Source organism: Gymnoscopelus braueri, assembly GCF_963280865.1.
Source record: "Gymnoscopelus braueri genome assembly, chromosome: 21".
Classification (NCBI taxonomy): Eukaryota; Metazoa; Chordata; class Actinopteri; order Myctophiformes; family Myctophidae; genus Gymnoscopelus; species Gymnoscopelus braueri.
Window position 1 is genome coordinate 16,431,310 of NC_137623.1, and position 23,822 is coordinate 16,455,131.

Genomic DNA, 23,822 nt, shown 5'->3' on the forward strand with positions numbered 1-23,822 from the left:
CCTATTTTATACCTAGGCTATTTGAAAATAGCCGATCTACAAGCTCACAACGCGTCGCAAAGCGACGCGTTGTGAGCTTGTAGATCTGCTATTTTCAAACATTTTAGTACTTTTACTTTTGGTACTTTAAGTACATTTTGATACCGATACTTTTGTACTTTTACTCAAGTACATTTTTTATTCAGGACTTTTACTTGTAACAGAGTACTTCTACATTGAAGTATTGATACTTTTACTTAAGTAAAACATTTGAGTACTTTTTCCACCACTGCATATAACAAAAATACACAATTTCTTTTTTTTCATATGATATAGTTAAAGCTACACCATGTAACTTTCCTCTTCTACCCCGGATTTCAACCCGGTTTCCTGCGCATAGTTCTGACATTTCTACCATTGAGCTAATCGAGTTTGAATTGCTTGCTCAGGGGATAAATTGAATCTTGTTCATCAGGTCAAGATTCGTGTCAGATCCTGTGTCTATAGTGAGACATGACCTTTGACACAATCTAAATGTCTCAATACAACCACAGACAAAATACAACCACCAGAATTGTATAAGTTATATTGTATTAACATACTCTACCATACAGATTGGACAAAATCACATTTTAATCATAAAAGTTACATAGTGCCGCTTTAATCAACTTGGTATAAATGAATCTTTACTGTGTGTGTGTGTGTGTGTGTGTGTGTGTGTGTGTGTGTGTGTGTGTAAGGAGGAGACCACGGTGCACATGTCTCGTATGTTGGTGTTGAACCAGACTCTAACAGAGCTCCACCTGGGGAAGATGAGCATGACTGACACTGGTGTGGAGAGGCTGTGCCAAGCGCTGCGAGTCAACCACAGCCTGCGCTACCTGGACCTGCGCTGGTAGACCACAGTTTGAAACTGCATTATTATTAATCACTTAAACCCCATATACTAAGCTGGATGTCAAGTAGCCTACAAGCTCGCAATGCGATGTTCATGTGGTTAATACATTTCCATTTTACCTTGCAAATGTGAATAGTTTGTCCACATAATACAAGCTATTAAGGGCGTAGCCATTAATAATGCAATCAGTTAATGCAACAGTCAGTAAATGTGTCTGAATATCAACCCCATTGCTGCATCCACACAATATGATCAATATATCAATGATAGCACAACATATTGCTAACTGCTTGGCCCCTCTCAGCCATCTGAAGACCCTTCATAACCAGCTTGTGCACATAAGCCAGGCTACTAAATATAAAAACTGAAAGTTTACACCTGAAGCCTCGCTGTGAAATGGTCTGCTCCAGCTGTTGTTGATATACTGTAGCTTCATTGGAATGGCTTCATCTAGGGCCCAGATTCTAGGCTGTCGTCAAAAGTACTGCTGACCTCCAGAACCAACACTTCTCCAAGATTTTCATTGACAATAACAGCATCAGGAGTGTTCGTAGGTATATTAGAGAACACTTCTGAAACGTCATTACATAGGCTAAATATGCTTAGCTTTAAAAAAGGATAATACTTAATGCCTAATGGAAGACCTGAAAATAATGTGATGTGCCTACATAGGAAGCCATTTAATTGGTATCTTCCATTAATTCCTGGACCATTAACCCCATCTTCAGTCCTCACAAATATACAGTAGGCTACATATAAATTCTCATGCCAACAAGGAGAACACTATATGCTACAACACACCTTATCTTTATCTTGTTCTCATCGTTCCTTGCAGTAACCGCGTGACTCGTGATGGCGCACGATGCCTCGCAGAGGTACTGAAGCAAAACGCAGTCCTGGAAATCGTCGACCTGTCGTCCAATCGTATCGAGGACGACGGAGCTGTGTGGCTGAGTGAGGCTGTCTCTTGGCCGACCTGCGGCCTGAAAGCGTGAGTCAGACACACACACACACACACGCACACACACACACAACAATTACATTAAGGCTTTCAGCAAATCCTCTTAAAGGGATTGTTGGCAACATTAAGCCTAAATTTGAAAAATATCTCTATATATATATTTTGCATTTTTTCCCCTCTATCAGCCACTATATAATGATGCTGGGGTGTTTTCCTGCATTGAAACACAGTCCTCTTTCTGAAATCGTATTTTCCCTACTGTTTATGTTTGTAGCGGGCCGTAAATTAACGCACGCATGTGCGCATCCGTGCGCGTCCGTGTGAACTTTTTACTTTCGGTTTGAAAACGCTCTCAAACTTCGTTTTTGAGGCACATAATTTACTTTTCAGATAGCGTTTGGATAGAATTTAGTTGTTTAACTTCATATATGTGGTCAATTTGTCATGAAAGAGCCTATTTAAAAATACATTTTCAGAGAACCGGCAGGGGCGGGCAGTTCCGCGAATTGTATCCGAATAAAGTAACCTATATTCGGCATGGCCCGTTTAGAAGTCCCCTTAACTCTATGGAAGTCCTCCCTACGTCACCCCCTGGTGGTCGGGGAAACGAACTGCTGGAGTTTTTTTCTTTGTTTATCTCTGAATCGCCTACAATCCCTTTAAAGCAAATGATAATGACATGGCTGTAGTTGGATAAGTTGGGTTTTGTTGCGATCAAACCTACAGTATAACATTTCAGTTATGGGACCCCCTCTGTAACCACTAGGCAAAACGCTCTCTGTCTTTCAGGCTGTCCATCACCAGTAACAACATAGGAAGTGTAGGTCTGGTGTCCTTGGCTCAGGCCATGAAGGTTAGCAGCACTCTCACTCACATCTATATCTGGGGAAACCGCCTAGAAGAGCCAGTCTGTCAGGTAAGTAACACACACACACACACACACACACACACACACACACACACACACACACACACACACACACACACACACACACACACACACACACACACACACACACGTGCATATGCATGTGTGCGCACACGTGCAAGTGCACACACATTTCATTCATTTTGTATCCAGTATGTGGAAAAGGTGTAGAGAATATAAACTCTGTTAATCTGTCCTCCATAGCAGTATTAATTTTGTCGACTAAAACTATTACGAAAAATGTCCTTTTTTCACTGACGAAAATGAAATAAAAATTAACCTATGAAGACAAAAACTAAATATACTGACAATTTTGTCAACAAATAAAAACTAGAAGAAAATGTTAGGGAGGGACTAGTGGAAAAGAGATCCAGTAGAACTAATACTAGAACTGCTCCGAAAATAGCCGATCTACAAGCTCACAACGCGTCGCAGACGCGTTGTGAGCTTGTAGATCGGCTATTTTCGGCACACAGCTAAGTATGAATCAAGCATTACGACGACGCCATCAAGGCTTGCTAAAATATATTTTAGTCGACTAAATCAACTGTAGATTTAGTCGACTAAAATCTTGATGATATTTTGTAAACTAAAACTAGACTAAAAGTAAAACATTTCAGATGACTAAAATAAGACTTAAGTGGAATTTTATGCAGAAGACTATAACTAAAACTACATCACAATCAACAATGCTCCATAGGCCTTCAAAGAGCTGATAGCCGGCGGTCGGCTGGCTGCAGAGCAGACGGATGTGAGCGTCTATGAGGTGGACGGCCGCTTGCATCTGGCTGAGGTCTTCCATGGCCTGAGGAGACATTACTACTGGACCCCGAGCTACGGCCTGGACGGATGCCCCGCCACAAACGCTGCCCTGGCGCTTACAGCAGACACGTTCACGCCCACCCAATGACCCCGCCGCGAGTATTGAAAGTGACCCCTCCCGCAGAAGAGTGTTTCCTGAACCTCCTTTGAATGTTCTCTTTCAGAAGAGCTCCCACCTTACGGGATAAACTCGTACATAGCTACCTCCCTCCTGTCAAGAAGGAGTCTTGGCTTAATAAACCCATTGGCCTGTTTAAGTGCATCATGCATTGTCCTCATTGCTCCAATTTCTCTCAGACCAAAATCTTTTTTGATTTCAAAACCCAGGAAATATAATAGGATCAACGATTTTATTAATTGTAACACCACACATGTAATTTACAGTCTTACCTGTACGTGTCCTAATGTTTTTTATGTAGCTCTGCCTACGTGACTGCTTGGCTGAACATAAATACTATCCGCACTAATACCGCTATACCCCATAGCCAGACACTTCAGTCAATGTCACAATAGCTCTCCTACGGATTATAAGTATAGAACATGACAAACCTTCACAAGAGGGGGTGATCGCCTCAGGATATTACCATATTACTTATGGTGACACATAACTTATTATATTATATACCTTTAGTAACTATGTTATTATATTCTATACCATACCTTTTGACTATTAGTACACATGGTCGCAATGAGATAGTGTTGGCCTTTGTTCTCTCTGAGCTTTTAATTGTAATTACTATGATGTGTTTATTATTTTATTGTAGTGTTGTGTATTGTGAAGTGTGTGTAATGTATTGTGTAGTGTGTGTAATGTATTTGGTGTGAGCTGTGCTGCTGTGCCTCTACTCTCTCTGAGTCTATTTCTTTCTTTGAGAGCTCTGCTCTCTCTCAGCTTTTCTTTCAAACTGACTGTGTAGCACAGCGACAGTGTGGGTCTATGGAGGGGCGGAGCTTATTGGTGTGTGCTGCCATTGGTACATTTAGATTATGACACACACACACACACACACACACACACACACACACACACACACACACACACACACACACACACACACACACACACACACACACAGGAAGAACCTCCCATGTCATGTGATTTCTGAGCAGTGAGGAAGTGCAAACAGACTAAAGTCTCAGACAGACAGCCAGACAGTACTAAAATGGCGCAGCAGGGAGTTCAACTGGATCAGGAACAGTTGTGTTGTTATATCTGTCTGGATCTACTGAAGGATCCAGTGACTGTGCCCTGTGGACACAGCTACTGCAGGAGGTGTATCGAGGGATTCTGGAACCAGGATGATCAGAGAGGGAGGTTCAGCTGTCCACAGTGCAGACACACGTTCCCAAGACCTGATCTGAAGAAAAACACTGTGTTGGTTGAGGTGGAGGAGAGCCTGAAGAAGACAGGTACCTTTAAATTGTCTTGTAAATACAGCTCACTGTCTCGTCTGTCTGTCTGATTGATTGATTGAATATTTTATTGGACAGAAATGCAAGTACAGTCATACACTTAGTCTAAAAGGATTACACAAAATGCATTGAGGTCCTATTCAATTCATTAACATAGCATAACAAATAACACAAATACAATATAATAACACATATAAATTACTATATGAACAGAGTAAAAAAAGGAGGGGTGGTGTGTGCTGTGTGGGTAAAAAGAGCTGGTGAACACCTTTTCTAAGGGAGAAGTGATATTTCTGATATCTGATATCTGATCTGATATCTGATCTGAATATTAAAGGGTTTATCCCGACAAAATGTCTTACAAGCGTCGGAAATGATTAGTGATAGCTTCCAGATAGTTTTCTGAAGTTTAAACAGAGAGTACAGAAATGTAAACACATGTTGTGATAAACGGTGGTTCATCCTTCTCATGACGTCATTGCCATCCCAGCTGGCCGTCTATCTTGTGGCTCCTAGGCAACCAGAGTCGAACAACAAGGCCATGTGGCAGGAGTTGAGGGGAAAAAATATGTTAGACACACAGTTTGGTGTTAAGGTAGATAGACAGTAACAAAAACAATAGTTATCAGGCAGCGGAGACATGCTGGCTCCTATAGGCTACCAAATATGAGGGTACAGGCACATACAAATGAAATCCATTTTTATCAGATTGATAAATACATATGTATCAATCTATCAACAGGACTCCAAGATGTTCCATCTGATCACTGCTACGCTGGACCTGGAGATGTGGCCTGTGATGTCTGCACCGGGGGGAGACTGAAAGCTGTGAAGTATTGTCTTCAGTGTCTGGTCTCTTACTGTGACACTCACCTCCAGCCTCACCATCAGTCTCCTGCCTTTAAGAAACACAAGCTGGTCAAAGCCTCCAGTGAGCTTCAGGAGAACATCTGCTCTCGTCACGACGAGGTGAAGACGGATTTCTGTCGTACCGATCAGCAGTTTATCTGCTCTCTGTGCACCATGGACGAACACAAAGGTCACGATACGATCTCAGCTGCAGCAGAACGTGCTGAGAGACAGAAAGAGGTCGATGCGAGTCAGCAGACCATCCAGCAGAGAATCCAGGAGAGGGAGAAAGACGTGAAGGTGCTTCACCAGGAGGTGGCGTCCATCGACCACTATGCTGACAGAGCAGTGGAGGACAGTGACGCCATCTTTGCTGAGCTCATCTCTTCCCTGGAGAGAAGACGAGCTGAGGTGAGGGAGCTGATCAGAGACCAGCAGGAACGTGAAGTGAGTCGTGCTGAAGAACTTATGATACAAGAACTGAGGAGGAGTGTGGAGCAGGACGTTGCTGAACTGATGAGGAGACATGCTGAGCTGGAGCAGCTCTCACTCACAGGGGATCACATCGATTTTCTACAGCCTTACTACACCTCCCTCTCAAGGATCAGTGAATCTACACACCCAGTCAGCAGCAATGTCCGTCCTGCGAGATACTTTGACGATGTGACTGCGGCCGTGTCCAACATGAGAGACGAACTAGAGGACGTTCTTACAGAGGAAGGGACAAACGTCTCAGAGGCAGTGAACAAAGTGGATGTTTTACTGTCAACACCACCAGCACCATGACTCTCTAGCCTGGAACCAGACGAATCTGCCAGTGCAAAAAGAAAATTGCCCATGGCGATTTGGGTCTGGCACCACTCCATTGTGAATCCATTTCCTGCTCCCGAAGTCTGGGGTGACCAATCAGGGCCCAGTATTCAAATAAGGGAGACTGTAATTGGTAGTTGATTGTAGGTCTAACCAATTGCGTCCAGACTCCATTCTTTTGATCCCGCCCCTTGGAAAAAACCTTCCTCATAGAAGCAGCAGACTCATATCCACGCAGTGATATAGTCTGGCCACGCGAGGCTAATGACTCTCCTCCACACAGTCCACACCATGTTCACACACAACCTCTATGCTGGACTTAATCTTTATCCAGGAGTCACTGCTGAGTTGTGTGACCTCAAGTAGATCACACTTCATCATTATTGTATTGTTTTTCTCTCTGCCTGCTTTGTGAGCTTGTAGATCAGCTGTTTTTGCTATGCGTCGTATGATGAAGTATAATAGGGGCTGGTTAATAATTAAGCAATATTACACGAGAGGGTGTGCTTTACCGTCATTATTGGCACGCCAGTGATGCGGTCAGGAACGAGGCGGAGCCGGGTTCCGCAAGCATCACTGAAGTGTACCGTGGGACAACGTGACGACATAGCACAGCTGTGCCATATATGGTCTAATCAGGTGCGGACTGCAGTGCGGAGTGATTTATTAATGTGATTAGGCCTGTGCTATCATGCTGGTTTGAAGCACTGCTAGATAGCTATTTCAACCAATCAGATTGCTTGGTCGGAACTACCTGTTGTATAATCTATATTAATTATTTGTTCTCTTGTATTCATACACCTTCTTGGTACCATTTGTCTTGTTATGATGTAATCATTACTTTATGGATTTTATATTCTGTGTGAAATGTGAAATATTGATTTTATTTTTCCATATTTCTTATTCTCAGAACAAACATTACAGATGAAATGTGCAGACCTGTTGGAATTAATTTGTCATTAATAAAAAGTAACCATCATGATAATATTAGTAGAATAAATGTTAGAGTAAGAGTGTATGTCATGATGACATCATTTACAATGCAAAAAAGAGTAGTGTCATGATAGTGAGAAGCCATTAGGACAAGACATCGGTCTTCCCAGCTTTTCACTTATGTGTCGTCCTTCTGTGTGCCAGGAAGTTAGATACCGTGGCCACATTTTCACATGATGATAGAGATATCTCTAGAGACAGTGCCGCAAATTTTACGCCCAGACTAATATGTTGCTTCGCAGGTTCAGTATGTGTTCAGGTCCTGTCAAGTGTGCACTTTTTAAAGCATTTTGCACTCTCATGCATACAGCTTACTTGTGGTGCGCATACTAGGTAGCATGTATTAAAGTGGCCTACAATGATGCCCTGAGGATTCTACTTAAGGTCCCTAGATGGCTTAGTGCCAGTCACCTGTTTGTAACTTGTGGAATCCACACATGTGAGGCTCTCTTAAAGATTCATGTCTCGCCTGGATGAGTCCCTGACAGTTATTATTATTGAGGATATATAGTCAATCCTATAGGAAGAGCTGTCTCTGGTACTCATCCAGACTGCGTAAACACTATAGAGATTCAGCCTCTATATAGGATCTGGTTTTTAACTTTAATTGTTCCCCCTTTTTAACCCTTGAATGTATGTTATGTATTTTGTCTTGTATGTATTATGGACCCCCTGAGTGTCTGCAATAAAGCTTGAATCGAATTGAATATGTGTGTAGTGTGTGTATTATTTTATGAGTGTATTTTGTCTATATCTGTCACTGGACAACAGAGAGTCAGTGAATGATTATGTGATGTGATTTATGGTGGCGTGGAGGGTTGGTGATGATCTAGGACACACTCAAACTTTTCACCCCCCAAAATAATCAAATTTGAACTGGGAACCCCCACAAATAATCATATTTGAACTGGGAACCCCCAACAAATAATCATATTTGAACTGGGGACCACCCACCCTGACAAGCACTTGGAATTGTAGGAGTTGAGGTGATACATTTAGTTTGACTCGGTTCCACAGGTCCTTAAATTGTAACTTTAGAAATGTGCAGATACCCTGAATACACTTTTACTGTATGTTTGTTTGTTTACTGTTGAGTGAGAAAACAATGTTGCACATTAAGCTAATGATCTGGGGACATGAAGGTTAGCAGCACTCTCACTCACATCTATATCTGGGGAAACCGCCTTGAAGAGCCAGTCAGGTAAGTAACACACACACACACACACACACACACACACACACACACACACACACACACACACACACACACACACAATTCTGTACATTTAAAACCTTATAGTTACAGACACATTCATTTTGAATGTCCAGTGACAGTATGTGGATAAATTCTGTTAATCTGTCCTCCATAGCAGTGTTAATTTTGTCGACTAAAACTATGACGAAAGAATTGTGTCGACTACCTTTTTTCACTTACGAAAACAAAAACTAACCAATGAACACAAAAAAAGACAAAATATACTTACAATTTTGTCAACAAATAAGGGAGGGACTAGTGAAAATAGCCAATTTACAATCTCACAACGTGTCGCAGACGCGTTGTGAGCTTGTAGATCGTCTATTTTCGGCACACAGCTAAGTATGAATCAAGCATTACGACGCCATCAAGGCCTGCAAAAATATATTTTAGTCAACTAAATGTTGTTGTTGTTAGACTAAAAGTAAAACATTTCAGATGACTAAAATATGACTAAGACTAAGTGGAATATTACTCAAAAGACTATGACTAAAATTACATCACAATCAACAATGCTCCATAGGCCTTCAAAGAGCTGATAGCCGGCGGTCGGCTGGCTGCAGAGCAGGCGGATGTGAGCGTCTATGAGGTGGACGGCCGTTTGCATCTGGCTGAGGTCTTCCATGATCTGAGGAGACATTACTACTGGACCCCGAGCTACGGCCTGGACGGATGCCCCGCCACAAACGCTGCCCTGGCGCTTACAGCAGATAAGTTCACGCCCACCCAATGACCCCACCGTGATTATTGAAAGTGACCCCTCCCTGGAGGAGTTTGATTTGAACTGCTTTTCATATAATTCAAAATGGTGGGAGATCTAAAGGTCAGAGGTCAAAAGTCAGACCGTGAAAGTTGTTCGGCATGAGGAGACAAATATGTGTATTGAAGTTTCATGGCTGTAGGTCAAACAGGGCATGAGTTGTACCTGTTCAAAGTTGGCATTTTTCAATTGATTGCCACCCTTTGGCCAATGGTTGTGAGTTTCATGCCGTGGCCCTTTGGCATAGTCCTCTACCATATTGCCGATTCGTATCGTAAAAAAAAGTAAAACAAAAAAAACTTTACCGCACGGTTAGGCCGTAACAGAAAAAACAGCAGAAGAATAATGAAAGTGTAGAGAGGCAAAGAGGTTCTGAGCCTACGGCCTCGGCCCCTCAAATATAACACGGGCAAATATAACTCGGGCGGTGCACAGTGGCGACGGGTGCCTGCAGCCGACGGTACACAGTGCCAATGAATGTTGCAGGCTAGGGCTTCAAGATCATTTGTACCCACAAGTATAGGACTCCTGAACAAACAGGCCCCATCTCAGTTCTGTTTATAAAATGTAATGTAATTTGATGCCTCTTGAATTATGACTGGTATAAAATCGACAATGAAATAAATGTAGCCTATTATTTAATTTTTAGAACAAAAAGCTTCCATTGATATCAACTTTGAAAGACTGAAATAATTGACAGAATTGTTTTTTGATACAAAAACATCAAATACAAATGAAATCAGTTTGAGACACTGACAGTCTACGTTATATATTTTGATGGCACTGAAACCATACCACATAATACTCCAAGACAGACAAATCTTTGTGTGACAGGTATTTATTTTCCTTTTTTTTTTGCATTAACCACTTAAATCCTATCATCCCTTTCTGATTGCAGAAAATTGTAGATCTGCAATCTCACATTACGTTAGCTTGTAGATCAACTACATCAGATGTGAGCTTAGTAGATCAGCTATTTTTGGCAAAGGTTTAGAGAGAAAAACAAGCAGACCAAGTACAGAGCCAAAGGTCAGCTTTACTAAGTATTGAGGATAGACTGAAAATACACATTAAGATGAATCAAACATATTAATAGAAACATTATGTGTAAACAAAAAAACAAACAAAAATCATTAATTTACACATGTTGATAGTGCTGTTAAACAAGTTTATGAAGGTATCCATGAAATTAAAGTTTAATCTGCAACACAATGGTATAGGCTACAATATGTAGAGAGGCTTCATCTCTCTCTCAGCTAAAGGGGTCCTTGGCCTGAAAAACGTTGAGTAGTAATCTGAAGTAAATTATTTGTATACAAACATTGAGCACAAAGGTTTACATGTAAGCAATTCAAACACCAGTTGTTGTGGTCCTCCTGTGTTGCCACTTTGTTGTGGCAACACAGAAGGGAAGTCGGAGATTGATTAATCATTGGTCAGGAGCGGGCGAGGGTCAATTCCAAGGGTCAGTTTGGTTATTTCTGATTCTCTGATTTCTGATTCTGTTCATGTTCCTACAGTATAGGTTCATCCATAAGTGACTGTACCAATGTTCATGTTCCTATAGGATCATGATGGGCTGTACCAATGTTCATGTTCCTATTTGTTCATCCATTATGTACCGTACAAACTTTCAGTTGAAGTTCAAAACCACATGAGCTGTTTGTCCAACAGCAGAGATAAGTAACAAAATACAAAGAAAACAACCTATACATAGAGACTAGAGCTGCTTCACTCATATTATACACTAAGATATTTTAAATCATCTCATAAAAACCTATCTATCTATGCTCACTATTGTTTACTGATCCTACAAATGTTTAAAAGAAAATATGAAAATGTATATAAATCACTCGACTATGCAACTATTCAACGTCAAAATTGACATTAAAATAATAATTATGCCTCATTACTATGAATATATCCTCAAATCTCGGTCACTGTTCTGTATCCAGGTAGCTCAGTCAGTAGAGTAGGCTACTCGCCTTTGGACAACAATGTTCATGGTTTGCACCGTCAACTCAGCGTATGTGTAGCACAGCTTGGGTTACTTAGACTGTAACAGGAGCTGATGGTAGGTGTTGTTGTAAGTACTGTGAGCTGATGGTAGACCATGTTGTAAGTACTGGGAGCTGATGGTACGTGTTGTGAGTATTGGGAGCTGATGGTAGGTGTTGTGAGTATTGGGAGCTGATGGTAGGTGTTGTTGTAAGTACTGGCAGCTGATAGTAGGTGTTCTTTTAAGTAGTGAGAGCTGATCACTAGGTCCAGCTTCAGCACCTCCTTGGAGATCCACCTCAGTGTACATGTGGTATTCTGATGGTAGGTGTCAACAAAGCTCGATCGACTCTGTCTACCTCCTTAGAGATCCACCTCATACACGTGGTGTTGTGCCTCTCCACTGGGTCCAGGTTCAGCACGTACTTGTAGACCTATCTCCTCATACTGGTGGTATTCTGTCTCTTCACTGGGTCCAGCAGCTTCAGCATCAGAACCAACGGTGTTATAAAAAACGATCTCGACGTTCTCCCGTCTTACATTATAATAAACCACCTCTACGTTATCCGCTTCTGCATTCTGCCCTCTGGTGGCCTGGAGAAACACAGCAGCAGAAATCAACTTTACCTTACAGGATCAGATGTGGCTCTCTTCAATACAAACAGTGTAGCAGCGGCTTAATTTACATTGCATTCATTCATTAAATAAAGATGTATAATTACCCTCCAGAGACAATAGAGCGCACTGATCAGAAGCATCGTCAGCAGCAGAAGCAGTAACACTGTGACACCAGGTCTGATTATGTTCGAGGTCAGATGAGAGGCTAGGAGAGAAATATGTTGGATAAGAACAACATATTGTTGGATAATATAATGCATCAGTGCTTAAAATGTCAAGGACCCCCAAATTAATATGTTTTTGGCTGCGGACCCCCATTAAAAAAAAAAGTGCCACGGACCCTCATATGAGATTTGTGAAAACATTTTTCAAATATATACCACATTTCTCAAAATCTTTTGAAATCGTTTGAAAATCTAACATTCACAAGCTTGTAGGCTATATCAGCTATTTTCAGCTCTTGATTACATTTTAATTCCATAGAATTTCCCCAAATTCCAAATTCATGTCAGTTTCATGTTCTGTTTGACGTAAAGTGATACTGCGACTTGAAATGTTCATTTAATTCAGGTTACCTTTGAAAGTGAGAAAGAGGACCTCACTCTCAGAAGAGAAATTCTGAGAAAAGGCATTAACATAATAAACACAGCTGTAGTTCCCTTGATGGGTGTGGTCTGCAGCAGGAAGCAGGAAGTCTGCAGAGTGATTGACAGCTGTCAGGGTGTATGTGTGTGTTGTGTTGGGTCCAGTGAAGGTGAGGTGGAAGGAGCCTCCTGGGTACTGTGGCTGGATAGAGCAACTGATGGTAAAGTTGGACCCCTCAAACACCTGCAGCCCCTGCTCAGAAACCCCCTTTATGGAGGGGAAGAGACTGATGTTTGGCTTAAGCAGCGGATCTGTAACAAGACAGGTGATTGGCTGAACCATCAGACATGTAAACATATTGAAAATAATGGCATTGGAATCCTAATTGGTTTTGAAAAGACAGCATACAACGACAGATTACCTGAACATTATATCCAAACCTAAATTGAGGAAATCCCTCACAATATATTGACTAGGGATGGGCATTCGGGCATTTTCTTGTTGACATAACACAAGGTGTGTTGAACGGTTAGACAAAGTTAACCTTGCGTGACGTCTTATTTATACAAATACAAACACAGCAACTATGTCATAACGTATGTAGCGCAATAACTTGGAATGCAACGAATGAAGCGGCCTCATCATCTCATCACAGGCAGAGATGACAAGGTAATCAGCGACAAGGCTATCACTGCTGTACGGGGAAGAGACATGGACGCTCACATCACAGCAGGAGAAGGCCCTTGATGGCGTCTACACAAGAATGCTATGAATGGCACTACGCGTCACATGGGCGGACTACAACGGAAACGTGGACTTCTACGGAAGCCTCCCGGGGGTCACCGACAAGGTCATCGAGGACACAGCTAGGAGGGGAAAGAGGTGCGCCACCTCGGTAGACACACTGTGCGGAGCTAACAACACTGCAGAGCTCAAGACCCTGATGCTGGACAGGAGGGTATGGAGGGCAGCGATTCAGGAGTCCCGAGTTGGTCCCGGCTACCATCATTGCATCACATCATCGTACAAATAAAGTTAAACAGTCATCTTTTTTTCTGGGAATGCATTCCATTGCTGTGTGGTTCGCCAACTAAGGGTACAGAGCAAAGCTTTTTGTTTATTGCAATGAATTACAAACTAAAATAATGCCGCTGTGATTGGCTTTCCCGTCGCCAATCACAGCAGGTCGTCGCTGGCACAGAAAAATATCACACGCCCAGTGAGGACACTGTGTTCAGGTGAAGACACAGTCTTGACTGGAAATGATATATAAACATATTATAAAAAAAAGGTCTTTCAGGTTACCTATGACATTGAGAGACAGGAGCTCACTCTCAGAGGAGAAGCTTTGATTCGAAACATTGACGTGATAAACACAACTGTAGTTCCCTTGGTGGATGTGGTCTGCCACAGGAAACAGGAAACTGGCCGAGTGATTGACAGCTGGCTGGGTGTGGGTGTGTGTTGTGTTGAAACTGCTGTCGTTCCATTGGTGGGTTTGGTTTGCTTCAGGAAACAGGAGGTTGTCAGAGTTATTGACAGCTGACTGGGTGTGGTTGTGTGTTGTGTTGGAAAAGCTGTAGTTCCCCTGGTGGGTGTGGTTTGCTTCAGGAAACAGGAAGTTATCAGAGTGATTGACAGCTGGCTGGGTGTGGTTGTGTGTTGTGCTGAAACTGCTGTCGTCCCCTTGGTGGGTGTGGTTTTCTGCCGGTAACAGGAAGTTGTCAGAGTTATTGAAAACTGGCTGGGTGTGGTTGTGTGTTGTGTTGGATCCGCTGTAGTTTCCTTGGTGGGTGTGGTTTGCTTCAGGAAACAGGAAGTTGTCAGAGGGATTGATAGCTGGCTGGGTGTAGTAGGTTCCAGTGAAGGTGAGGTGGAAGGAACCTCCTGGGTACTGTGGCTGTATGGAGCAGCTGATGGTGAAGTTGGAACCCTTGAACACCTCCAGCCCCTGCTGCTGGCCCTCAGAAACCCCGTTTGTGGAGGGGAAGATGGTGATGTTGGGTTTCAACAGTGTATCTGTAACAACAGAGGTGATATGCTGAAGTAGCAGATTATGTAGATGATATTAGAGAGACCAAAATCAAACATGGGGAAAATGCTATATACTATACTGCCACCAAAATCTGGAATACCTTACCAAAAGCCATTAAAGATCTTGACTCCCTAACCAAACTCAAAACTAACCTAAAAGAATGGCTGACCTCAAAATGCAATTGGCCTAATAGAACACATTTGAACACCTTGGTCCCACCCTTATTCTTTCTGCAAATATACCTTTTGCTGCTACTGAGCTTTGACCAATATATATTGTATTGTTTGTATTGTATGTATTACTGATGAATTCAGTATGGAACACAATGGAAACAAGCCCCTAAGGCTGTCCAGTGAGTAGGACATACTGGGCCCTATTTTGCGCATCTTAAGTGACAGGTCTTATGACTTAAAGGTTTAATGACATTCACTTTTACACCACATTCAAAGTCTTTGTCCTGGTCCTTCAAAAGTGTACAAAAAGTTTTAAGTGAAAATTCCATTCCAGTGATCAATGGCAGGTGTTTTTCTCTCACATTTCTAAAGCCTTTTCAACTGCAATGAAAAAAGAAATCTTTGCCTGCGGGTGTCGCTGGTGAGGGATTTTGCCTGTCAATCATCGCCTCTGCTCCGCCCCCCCCAAAGGAAAGGATAGGGGAGGGGAGGGGCGAGGAGGAGAGTGGGCGGGATTATTCGACCGTGACCTCACTGTCGAAGGGCCAAGCTCAGATTACTTTTCAGCCTAATTATTCAGAAAACCCCAGACCACAGAAAATCCACTGAATGTTTTAAGTTCAGGTTTTTTGGGTGTAATTGAGGTCATAAAAGCCCAAATAAAACATTGAAAATAAAAAAAGTGAAAATGAATGTCATGATACCTTTAACTTAGGACCTGGAGACGTGCCCATGCTGTTTGGCTATTTTGAGTGGCCTTAAGTTAAGTCATAAGACCTGGTACTTAAAACGCGCAAAATAGGGCCCACTGTGTTCAATATAAACAAACTGAGACCAGCTGTCCACTGAGGACACACTGTGTTCAATAGAAACAAACTGAGACCCCACTGAGGACACACAGTGTTCAGGTATAATGTCCCTGGCAGAAAGACGCATCAATATAGTATTTCCACAAAATATATAACCTTTAATCAAGACAGACAGACAGACAGACAGACAGACAGACAGACAGACAGACAGACAGTGCATTTCATTCAGGTTACCTGTGACAGTGAGAGAGAGCACCTCACTCTCAGAGGAGAAGTTATGATTAGAAACATTAATGTGATAGAAACAGCTGTAGTTCCCCTGGTGGGTGTGGTTTGCTTCATGAAATAGGAAGTCAGCAGAGTGATTGACAGCTGTCAGGGTGTAGGTGTGTGTTGTGTTGGATCCAGTGAAGGTGAGGTGGAAGGAACCTCCTGGGTACTGTGGCTGGATGAAGCAGCTGATTGTGAAGTTGGAACCCTCCATCACCTGCAGCCCCTGCTGATGGCCCTCAGAAACCCTGTTTATGGAGGGGAAGATGGTGATGTTTGGATTCAGCAGATCTGTAACAAGACAGAGGTGATTGGTTGAAACAGACGATGTTAGAGAGATCAAACATATTGAAAAAAAAAAAAATGATCTAGGTCGTCCTCGGAGGAGCCCTCCAGCATAATCTCCAGTCATCTTGTGTTTTTTTCATCTGGCTAGCTCGCCAGTTCAGCATTTTCTTTAATATCCACGTATGTAGGTCCAAGGTATTTTATAAAAGGAGGTATGGTGATCTACGTCCTTTTCTCTATCCAGCAATTCCAGCTGGCAGATTCGTCACACTGGGAGGCAAACTGCAATCGGGAGGTCGATGGAATGCACTACTGTCAATGAGAGCCAGCTTGACCAGCTTATAAATAAACACTATTTCTGAATGACTGACAACTCTATAAAATACTCCAATACCTGTGATATACTTCAATACCTGTCTTCTTTATATTCCTGAACCGATTAACTAACAAAGGTAGATAGTTGACATAGTCCCACAAAAAAGACAGTTCGGATCTATCCCAATCAGAAACCATGGATGGACAGCGGAGTACGTGCACATCTGCATGAACGGGATGCTGGTTTCAAATCTGGCGACGTGGAAACGCGCAACACGACGCGCGCGGCCCTAAACAGCGCCATCAGGAAGGCGAAAAAGGCCTACACAAAAAAGATGCAAGACAAACTCAGCAATGGCGACATCAGGAGCACATGGCAGGCAGTACACACCTTGACAGACTGCAAAACAAGAACCAGAAGCGAGGTGAACCCGCCTGCCTCCCTCCCCAACGAACTGAACACTTTCTACGGCCGGTTTGAGATCAGCTCCAACCGCGGCAGCCAAGCGGGGCCATCAGCAGCACCAGCAGAGGAGAACCCTCCTCTAACCATCTCGGAGAGAGAAGTGCGTACAGCCTTCACACGGGTCAACATCCACAAGGCAGCCGGACCTGATGGGATTCCAGGCCGGGTCCTTAAGACATGTGCAGACCAGCTGGCGGGTGTCTTCGCTGACATCTTTAACCTCTCCCTCTCCCTGGCTGTGGTCCCTGCAGGGTTCAAAATGTCAACCATTGTGCCCATTCCCAAAAAGGCCAAAGTGACATGCCTGAACGACTGGAGACCTGTTGCTCTCACCCCGATCGTCAGCAAGTGTTTCGAGAAACTGGTGAGGGAATACATCAGCTCCACGCTACCTGCCTCGCTGGATCCGTGGCAGTATGCATACCGCAAAAACAGATCCACCGACGACGCTATTGCCATGGCTCTCCACACCGTCCTCTCGCACATGGACAACAAGCTGCTGAAGGACAAATATGTACGTATGCTGTTCGTGGACTACAGCTCAGCATTCAACACCATTGTCCCAGCAATACTTGACAAAAAGCTCAGACACCTAGGGCAACACCCAAGCATGTGCGACTGGATACAGGACTTCTTGTCCAACCGACATCAGGTGGTGAGAATGGGCAGCATCACATCCGACCCCCTGACCCTCAACACCGGAGCACCCCAGGGATGCGTGCTGAGCCCTCTCCTCTACTCCCTGTACACGTATGACTGCATAGCCACACATGTCTCCAACACCATCATAAAGTACGCGGACGACACGACAGTGATAGGCCGAATCGTCAACAACGACGAGTCTGACTACAGAGAGGAGATCAAATCACTGGCACACTGGTGCCGCGAGAACAACCTCTCTCTTAACGTCGACAAGACCAAAGAACTGATCGTGGACTTCAGGAGGCCGCGGAGAGACCATGCGCCCATCCTCATCGACGGTGCTGCAGTGGAAAGGGTCAGCGAGTTCAAGTTCCTCGGAGTACACATCGAGGAGGACCTCAAATGGGAGACGCACTCCACACACGTGAGGAAAAAGGCTCAGCAGCGACTGTACTGGCTCCGCCGCCTGAAGAAGCTCGGAGTAGGACGTCGCATCCTTAGGCTGTACTACAACAGTTCTGTTGAAGGCATCCTAACAGGCTGTGTCACGGCCTGGTACGGGAACTGCACTGCCCGAGAAAAGGTCAGCCTACAACGAGTAGTGCGATCGGCAGAGCGGATAATGGGAATCGAGCTCCCAGCGCTCCAGGAACTGTACAAAAAGCGGTGCGTGGTCAAAGCCAAGCGCATCATCAAGGACAAGCACCACCCAAGTCACAGACTGTTCAACCCCCTACAACGACCGCGACCGGGCAAGGGGCTCTACCGCAGTATCAAGAGTTCCACCACCAGGTTTTGGTGTAGTTTCAATCCAGCTGCTGTCAGAATGCTGAATGGGGCATAAGCCTGGATGAGTTCAGCAGCCTGACAGCAGGCGGCGCAGACTTTTTCTGGCTCTTCCTGAACACACCTGTGGATTATACCAGGGACAATGACTTGGACTTTAGCCCCCCCTCGGACACACCTGTGGACTACACCAGGTACAAATGACTTTTTGTTGCACTCCCTCATGGAGCTACATGCGGATTATACTAGGGTCAGTCCACTCTAGGTGGACACGCACTGACCTTTTGCACCTTAATCCCTTGTATAACGCACTGACTTTTTTGGGTCTTTTTTATTATACTCCTTTTTCCTCTAAGCACCTTAACGTCCATTGTCTATCATGCACAGTATAGTATAACATGCACAGTATACAATACATTGCTGCTATGCTCAGGCACCTTAGTTTAGTTTTTTTTTAGTTTTTTTATTATCTCAGGTCATTTGTAAATATGTAGATAACTTGTTCTGGCCTTCTGTTGCTCTCTTGTTTTGATCTCCTTCCCACCTGCCCCCCACCCTCTTCTTCTCCCCCCCCCCTCTTCTTTCTATGGAAACTAACGTTGCGATGGGAACGATGTACAAAAAAGAATTTCACCCACTTTTTTACCTTGTAAACCTGTGATGTGACAATAAAACTGATTCTGATTCTGATTCAAAGGACACAATCGTTCCGAAATAGGGTAGGTGCACAAGCTGGTTCAGCCGGCTCTCATTGACGTTTTTCACCAGATCCAGTTTGCCTCCCATGCGCGTCAATGGCGTCCGACTGGCCAGTGGACTGTCCATAGCTTCTTCTATAAATTACCTTGTGTAGGTCTAGGATGCCCTCATGATTGAAGCCTGTGTGTTGGATCCCACAGCAAATGTTTGCTGGCTGGGTGCTGCTGTCTGTGGCAGTGACCAACCAGCCTCATTCCCCTGGCTGCTATCTTCTCACTTACCCTTGCTAGCACCCCATACAGATACTGTAGGTAACGTACTCATCCTGATTGATGTTTAGCACTGCACATAGGGGAAAACCGGGACGAACGACGCGGAGGGACGGTTGCAAGTCGGACCTTTTTTCATGCGACGTCACCCTCTTCGTCTTCGGTCGAAAACATCAGACACGGTTTTTATCCCAGTTCTGATCAAAATTGGCAGAGTTGAAGCCACCTTTGTGTATTTCCACACTGTAGTAAAAAATACCCTATTTGGGTGTTTTCCGTTTGTACTGCTGTGTTTATTTGGTGCCGATTGTAAATGGATTTTGTCTGTTAGGCTAATCTGTGGGCTAACTCTCAGTGAAGGTTCCATTGAAAAATATTCATTAGCTTTTGTGCTAGCTAGCAAAACATCCGGGGAGGGCAGGGAGGGACGAACGGCGCATTACGCCACTCGGTGCATTACGGACAGGGAGGGACGAACGGTGCATGTGTAACACAAAGTTGAGGAAACAGACAGAGGCGACATTAACATGATACATTTATCTGACTATCAGCATGGTCATTTGCTCGTATGATTCTACTGAAGCACCAATGAGAGTTAGATGCCAGAAATGTAACTTATGTGCTTGTTATAGGACATTTCATCCGACCGCACCGTCCGCCCCCCGTGTATGCACCGTTCGTCCCGACTGGCGGCCGTGTGCGGAGAGTAGCGCAACGTCACTTTACTTACCGATTGCGTTCGACTCGTTTCACTAAAATTCAAACGGACTGCGGGTAATGGGAGAGGACAAGTGTCTCTTGTTCACAAAAAGTATAGTTACATGAAATTAATTAATCTCTGTGCAGGGAGGGAAATAGAAAAGGGTGCGCCGTTTGTCCCGCCCTCCCATACTGTAACATTCTTGAGTAGCAGCAATCCAGGGACTTCTGGGGACCAGTATTCACAGCCATATAGGAGAACAGACTCTGCCGTTGCAGAGTAGCTGAGCTTGATATGTCAGGGGAGGTTGTACTTCCATATCCAGAACCCTCCATGTGAGCACTTTACTTACTTTAAGGTCTTAAGCGCAATACATACCCCTTCCTACGTCCAAACTTTTCTCTCGTAAAGGGAGGTGATATAACTACAAATTGAGGTCATTCCGAGTTTCGGAAAGGCGATCTCATAACTTTTCCTAGGAACCCGTGCACCATGTCCTGACTGTCCCAACTATAGTCCGGAAAGGCTTTTCCGAACCAGAATAGTTTTTGACATCAGAAGGAGTATGTATTGGCCTTGAGTTGATTGATTTACTCTGCCGAGTTTACCCATTAACCCAGGTATTTGAAGTCACTGACTTCTTTCAGCACAGTGCCTCCTGTTGTTAGAGGTGGATGATCCATGAATATGTTATAGATGATCACTTCAGGTGTCCTGCCCTTTCACTTCAGGTGTCCTGCCCTTTAGCCCAAGAGCTTGGAACGCTCTGTCTCCACTCTGACCAAGAGCACCTGTACCTACATCCACATTGTCAGATAGCAGGCAGATGTCATCTGCATAGTCCAGGTTCATTAGGCCTACAGCAGGGTGTCATTTACACCTCATAGTCCAGGTCCATTAGGGTGTAATTTACACCTCATAGTCCAGGTCCATTAGAGCTACAGAAGGATGAAATTTACATCTCATAGTCCAGGTCAATAGGGCTACAGAAGGGTGTAATTTACACCTCATATTCCAGGTCCATTAGAGCTACAGCAGGGTGTCATTTACACCTCATAGACCAGGTCCATTAGGGCTACAACAGGGTGTATTTCAGACCCTCTGGGTGTAATATTGAGACAGAGTTCCTGCTTCGATCCACAATTAGAAACCTAATTGAACAGACAGTGTACAATAACGGACCACCTGAACGTTGTGTCTGATTCTAAATTGAGGAAATCCTTCACAACATACTGACTTAATGAACACTGACTGGACATAAAAACAAACTGAGACCAGCTGTACAGTGAAGACACACTGTGTTCAGGTTAAGACACTGTCCTTCCTGACTGAACATGTCATGTTAACATTATTTTCATTAAATGTTTAAACATGCAACAGACAGACAGCCAGACAGACAGACAGACAGACAGACAGACAGACAGACATGTGTGTGTGTGTGTGTGTGTGTGTGTGTGGGTGCGTGCGACCGTGCGTGCATGCGTGTAAATTGAGTGAGTTATACCTGGAGGTGCACTAGGACCAGTGGTCAGTGGAGGCTCCTCTCTCTCTTTCTCTGAGTTTGTCTGTTGTGAAGATTGGGGTGTTTGGAAAACACCTAAAATACATATATATATATATTTTTTTTACTATTTTCCATTGCATTTTATACATGGTCTGGTTAACATAGATGGAACAATTTTGTGGACAATGTCAGATAACAGTGTGTGAGCTCCAAGAGCTGGATAGTGGTCAGCTTTTATTTTTCCCCTTGGACCACCGACCAGCTTCACTGGAAAATAAACTGAATGAGAGGAAAAACTGTTGCATGAAATAATTCTTCCCTCCATACATGCAGGAGTGTCATCATAACAGAGAATTGGACAGTACACCATGTACAGTATGCTGAATCATGACATTACACTTGGACTGTACACCATCCTACATATCATTTTAGGAATATCATTTTGTCAGTCAGTCAGTCATCACTCAGTCAATCTTGCTTGGTTCTCCTCAGTGGCTTAAGCAATTGCTCTGCACTTGCACATGGCCATTGATCATTAGCATTATGCACACGAGGAGGCCCCTTTTTCTCTTCTCCACAATTTAACATGTTTATTTGCGTTTTGCTGTAAACAACGGAGATTCTGAGTTCGGCTCAGCCGATGGGACTGTCGTCATGGTTACAGCCAACATCAAGTTATACTTGATGTTATGTCATTAAAATGTTATATGTGTTATGGTTATTTTTATGACGAATGCAATGCATGTTTATGAGTACTTATAAATACAGTGTTATGAGCATATTGTAATGCATTAAGTATACTTATAATGACTTTAAGTAAAGTGTTACCTAATAAACAGTAAGAAAGTAATATTACTTTGATTTTAATATAATAGTCCAAACCTAAAGTGTAGTTTGTGTTTTACCTGAGCAGGTGAGTCCAACAGTCTTGTCAGGTGAGCAGGTATTTCTTGTTGAGTCTGAGGTTCTACAGTCCAGGAGAACAGACTCAGTGCCTTCACACTGGAACTCTTTGGTCCACATTGGAGCCTTCACTTCTCCATAGAGCGCCCCTTGGAGAACTGAACACAGCCAAGCTGCCTACAGACCACCTCTGCATCCTGCAGGTCAAAGTCACCTTCACACACTGAGACCCACGACTGACTAGACTTCACCTCCACTCTGCCTGAACACACACTAGTCCCATTCACCAACCTCACAGACCCTTGAGAGAGAGAGAGAGAGAGAGAGAGAGAGAGAGAGAGAGAGAGAGAGAGAGAGAGAGAGAGAGAGAGAGAGAGAGAGATGGAGAGAGAGACAGACACGGACAGACACACAGACACACATACTGATACTGAATTTTTTTTTATAAATGTTTTAGATAAAATTATGCTAGATTTGATCCTAGCCTTGTTTTAGTTTTAAGGAAAAATCCAAATGATGTAAATACGTTAATATGTAGACAACAACTATGTATTTCAATTAATATAACCGGACGGACAGAGGAAATTAGAGACTGTATAGATTTCTATTGTTGTTGTAGTCATTTTTTGTTACCTGAACAGATCACCTCCAGTCTGGAGGAGGAGGTACCAGACTCCTTTGTTCCACACTCCCTTAGTGACGATTCAGATCCAACACAAGAAGATCTAATCCACCATACAGGTTGATCTGTAGAACCAGAAATCTTTTGTATTGAAACAGCAGAGCCACAGCCCAGCTGTCTACACACTACAGATGATGACTTCATGTCCCAGCCAGACCAATCAGCCACTGGTCTCATCTCTCCCTGGTGATTCATCTCCAGTCTACCAGTACACTGTCTGGTTCCTCCCACCAACCTGAGATCTGTACAGAAACGATAGATAAACCGTAATACTTTACTTTAAGCCCATGTGTATAAAGCTTTATAAACTAATTTGTTAATAACACTGTATGATTACAGTTCTAACAAAAGCATACACATGATGCTTTATAACAATAACCATAATACATTATAAAGTATTTTTCCTTTATCC

At 43.5% G+C, this 23,822-nt stretch overlaps 3 protein-coding genes across 3 annotated transcripts in view; 2 read left to right on the top strand and 1 right to left on the bottom strand.

Moving 5' to 3' along the window:
- The window catches only part of lrrc34 (leucine rich repeat containing 34), a gene marked incomplete at both ends in the record, with an annotated part of 11,892 nt that extends 8,216 nt beyond the window's left edge, over positions 1 to 3,676 (top strand). Inside the window, 4 exons of the mRNA XM_080417414.1 lie at positions 720 to 874; positions 1,713 to 1,868; positions 2,628 to 2,754; positions 3,467 to 3,676. Of these exons, the coding sequence (XP_080273540.1) occupies positions 720 to 874; positions 1,713 to 1,868; positions 2,628 to 2,754; positions 3,467 to 3,676 (648 nt within the window). The remainder of the gene's footprint in view (positions 1 to 719; positions 875 to 1,712; positions 1,869 to 2,627; positions 2,755 to 3,466) is intronic.
- Positions 3,677 to 4,741: 1,065 nt separating this feature from the next.
- LOC308077212 (E3 ubiquitin-protein ligase TRIM47-like) lies at positions 4,742 to 8,360 on the top strand. Its single transcript, XM_080417822.1, has 2 exons — positions 4,742 to 4,998; positions 5,744 to 8,360. The coding sequence occupies exons 1-2, from the start codon at positions 4,752 to 4,754 to the stop codon at positions 6,634 to 6,636; spliced, it is 1,140 nt and encodes a 379-aa protein (XP_080273948.1). The 5' UTR covers positions 4,742 to 4,751; the 3' UTR covers positions 6,637 to 8,360.
- Positions 8,361 to 12,029: 3,669 nt separating this feature from the next.
- On the bottom strand, positions 12,030 to 23,140 carry LOC308076898 (uncharacterized protein; the record flags this gene model as incomplete). Its single annotated transcript, XM_080417415.1, has 7 exons — positions 22,731 to 23,140; positions 21,826 to 21,918; positions 16,121 to 16,447; positions 14,175 to 14,888; positions 12,860 to 13,180; positions 12,389 to 12,489; positions 12,030 to 12,260 (listed from the first exon to the last, which is right to left on the bottom strand). Exons 1-7 carry the CDS (start codon positions 22,846 to 22,848, stop codon positions 12,030 to 12,032), a joined length of 1,905 nt encoding a protein of 634 aa, XP_080273541.1. The 5' UTR covers positions 22,849 to 23,140.
- Positions 23,141 to 23,822: the final 682 nt, after the last annotated feature.

Bases quoted from the DNA above. Each gene is read 5' to 3' on its own strand.
- LOC308077212 (XM_080417822.1), top strand. From the start codon at position 4,752: ATGGCGCAGCAGGGAGTTCAACTGGATCAGGAACAGTTGTGTTGTTAT. The intron at 4,999-5,743 runs GTACCTTTAAAT...ATCTATCAACAG, and splicing joins GGAGAGCCTGAAGAAGACAG to GACTCCAAGATGTTCCATCT.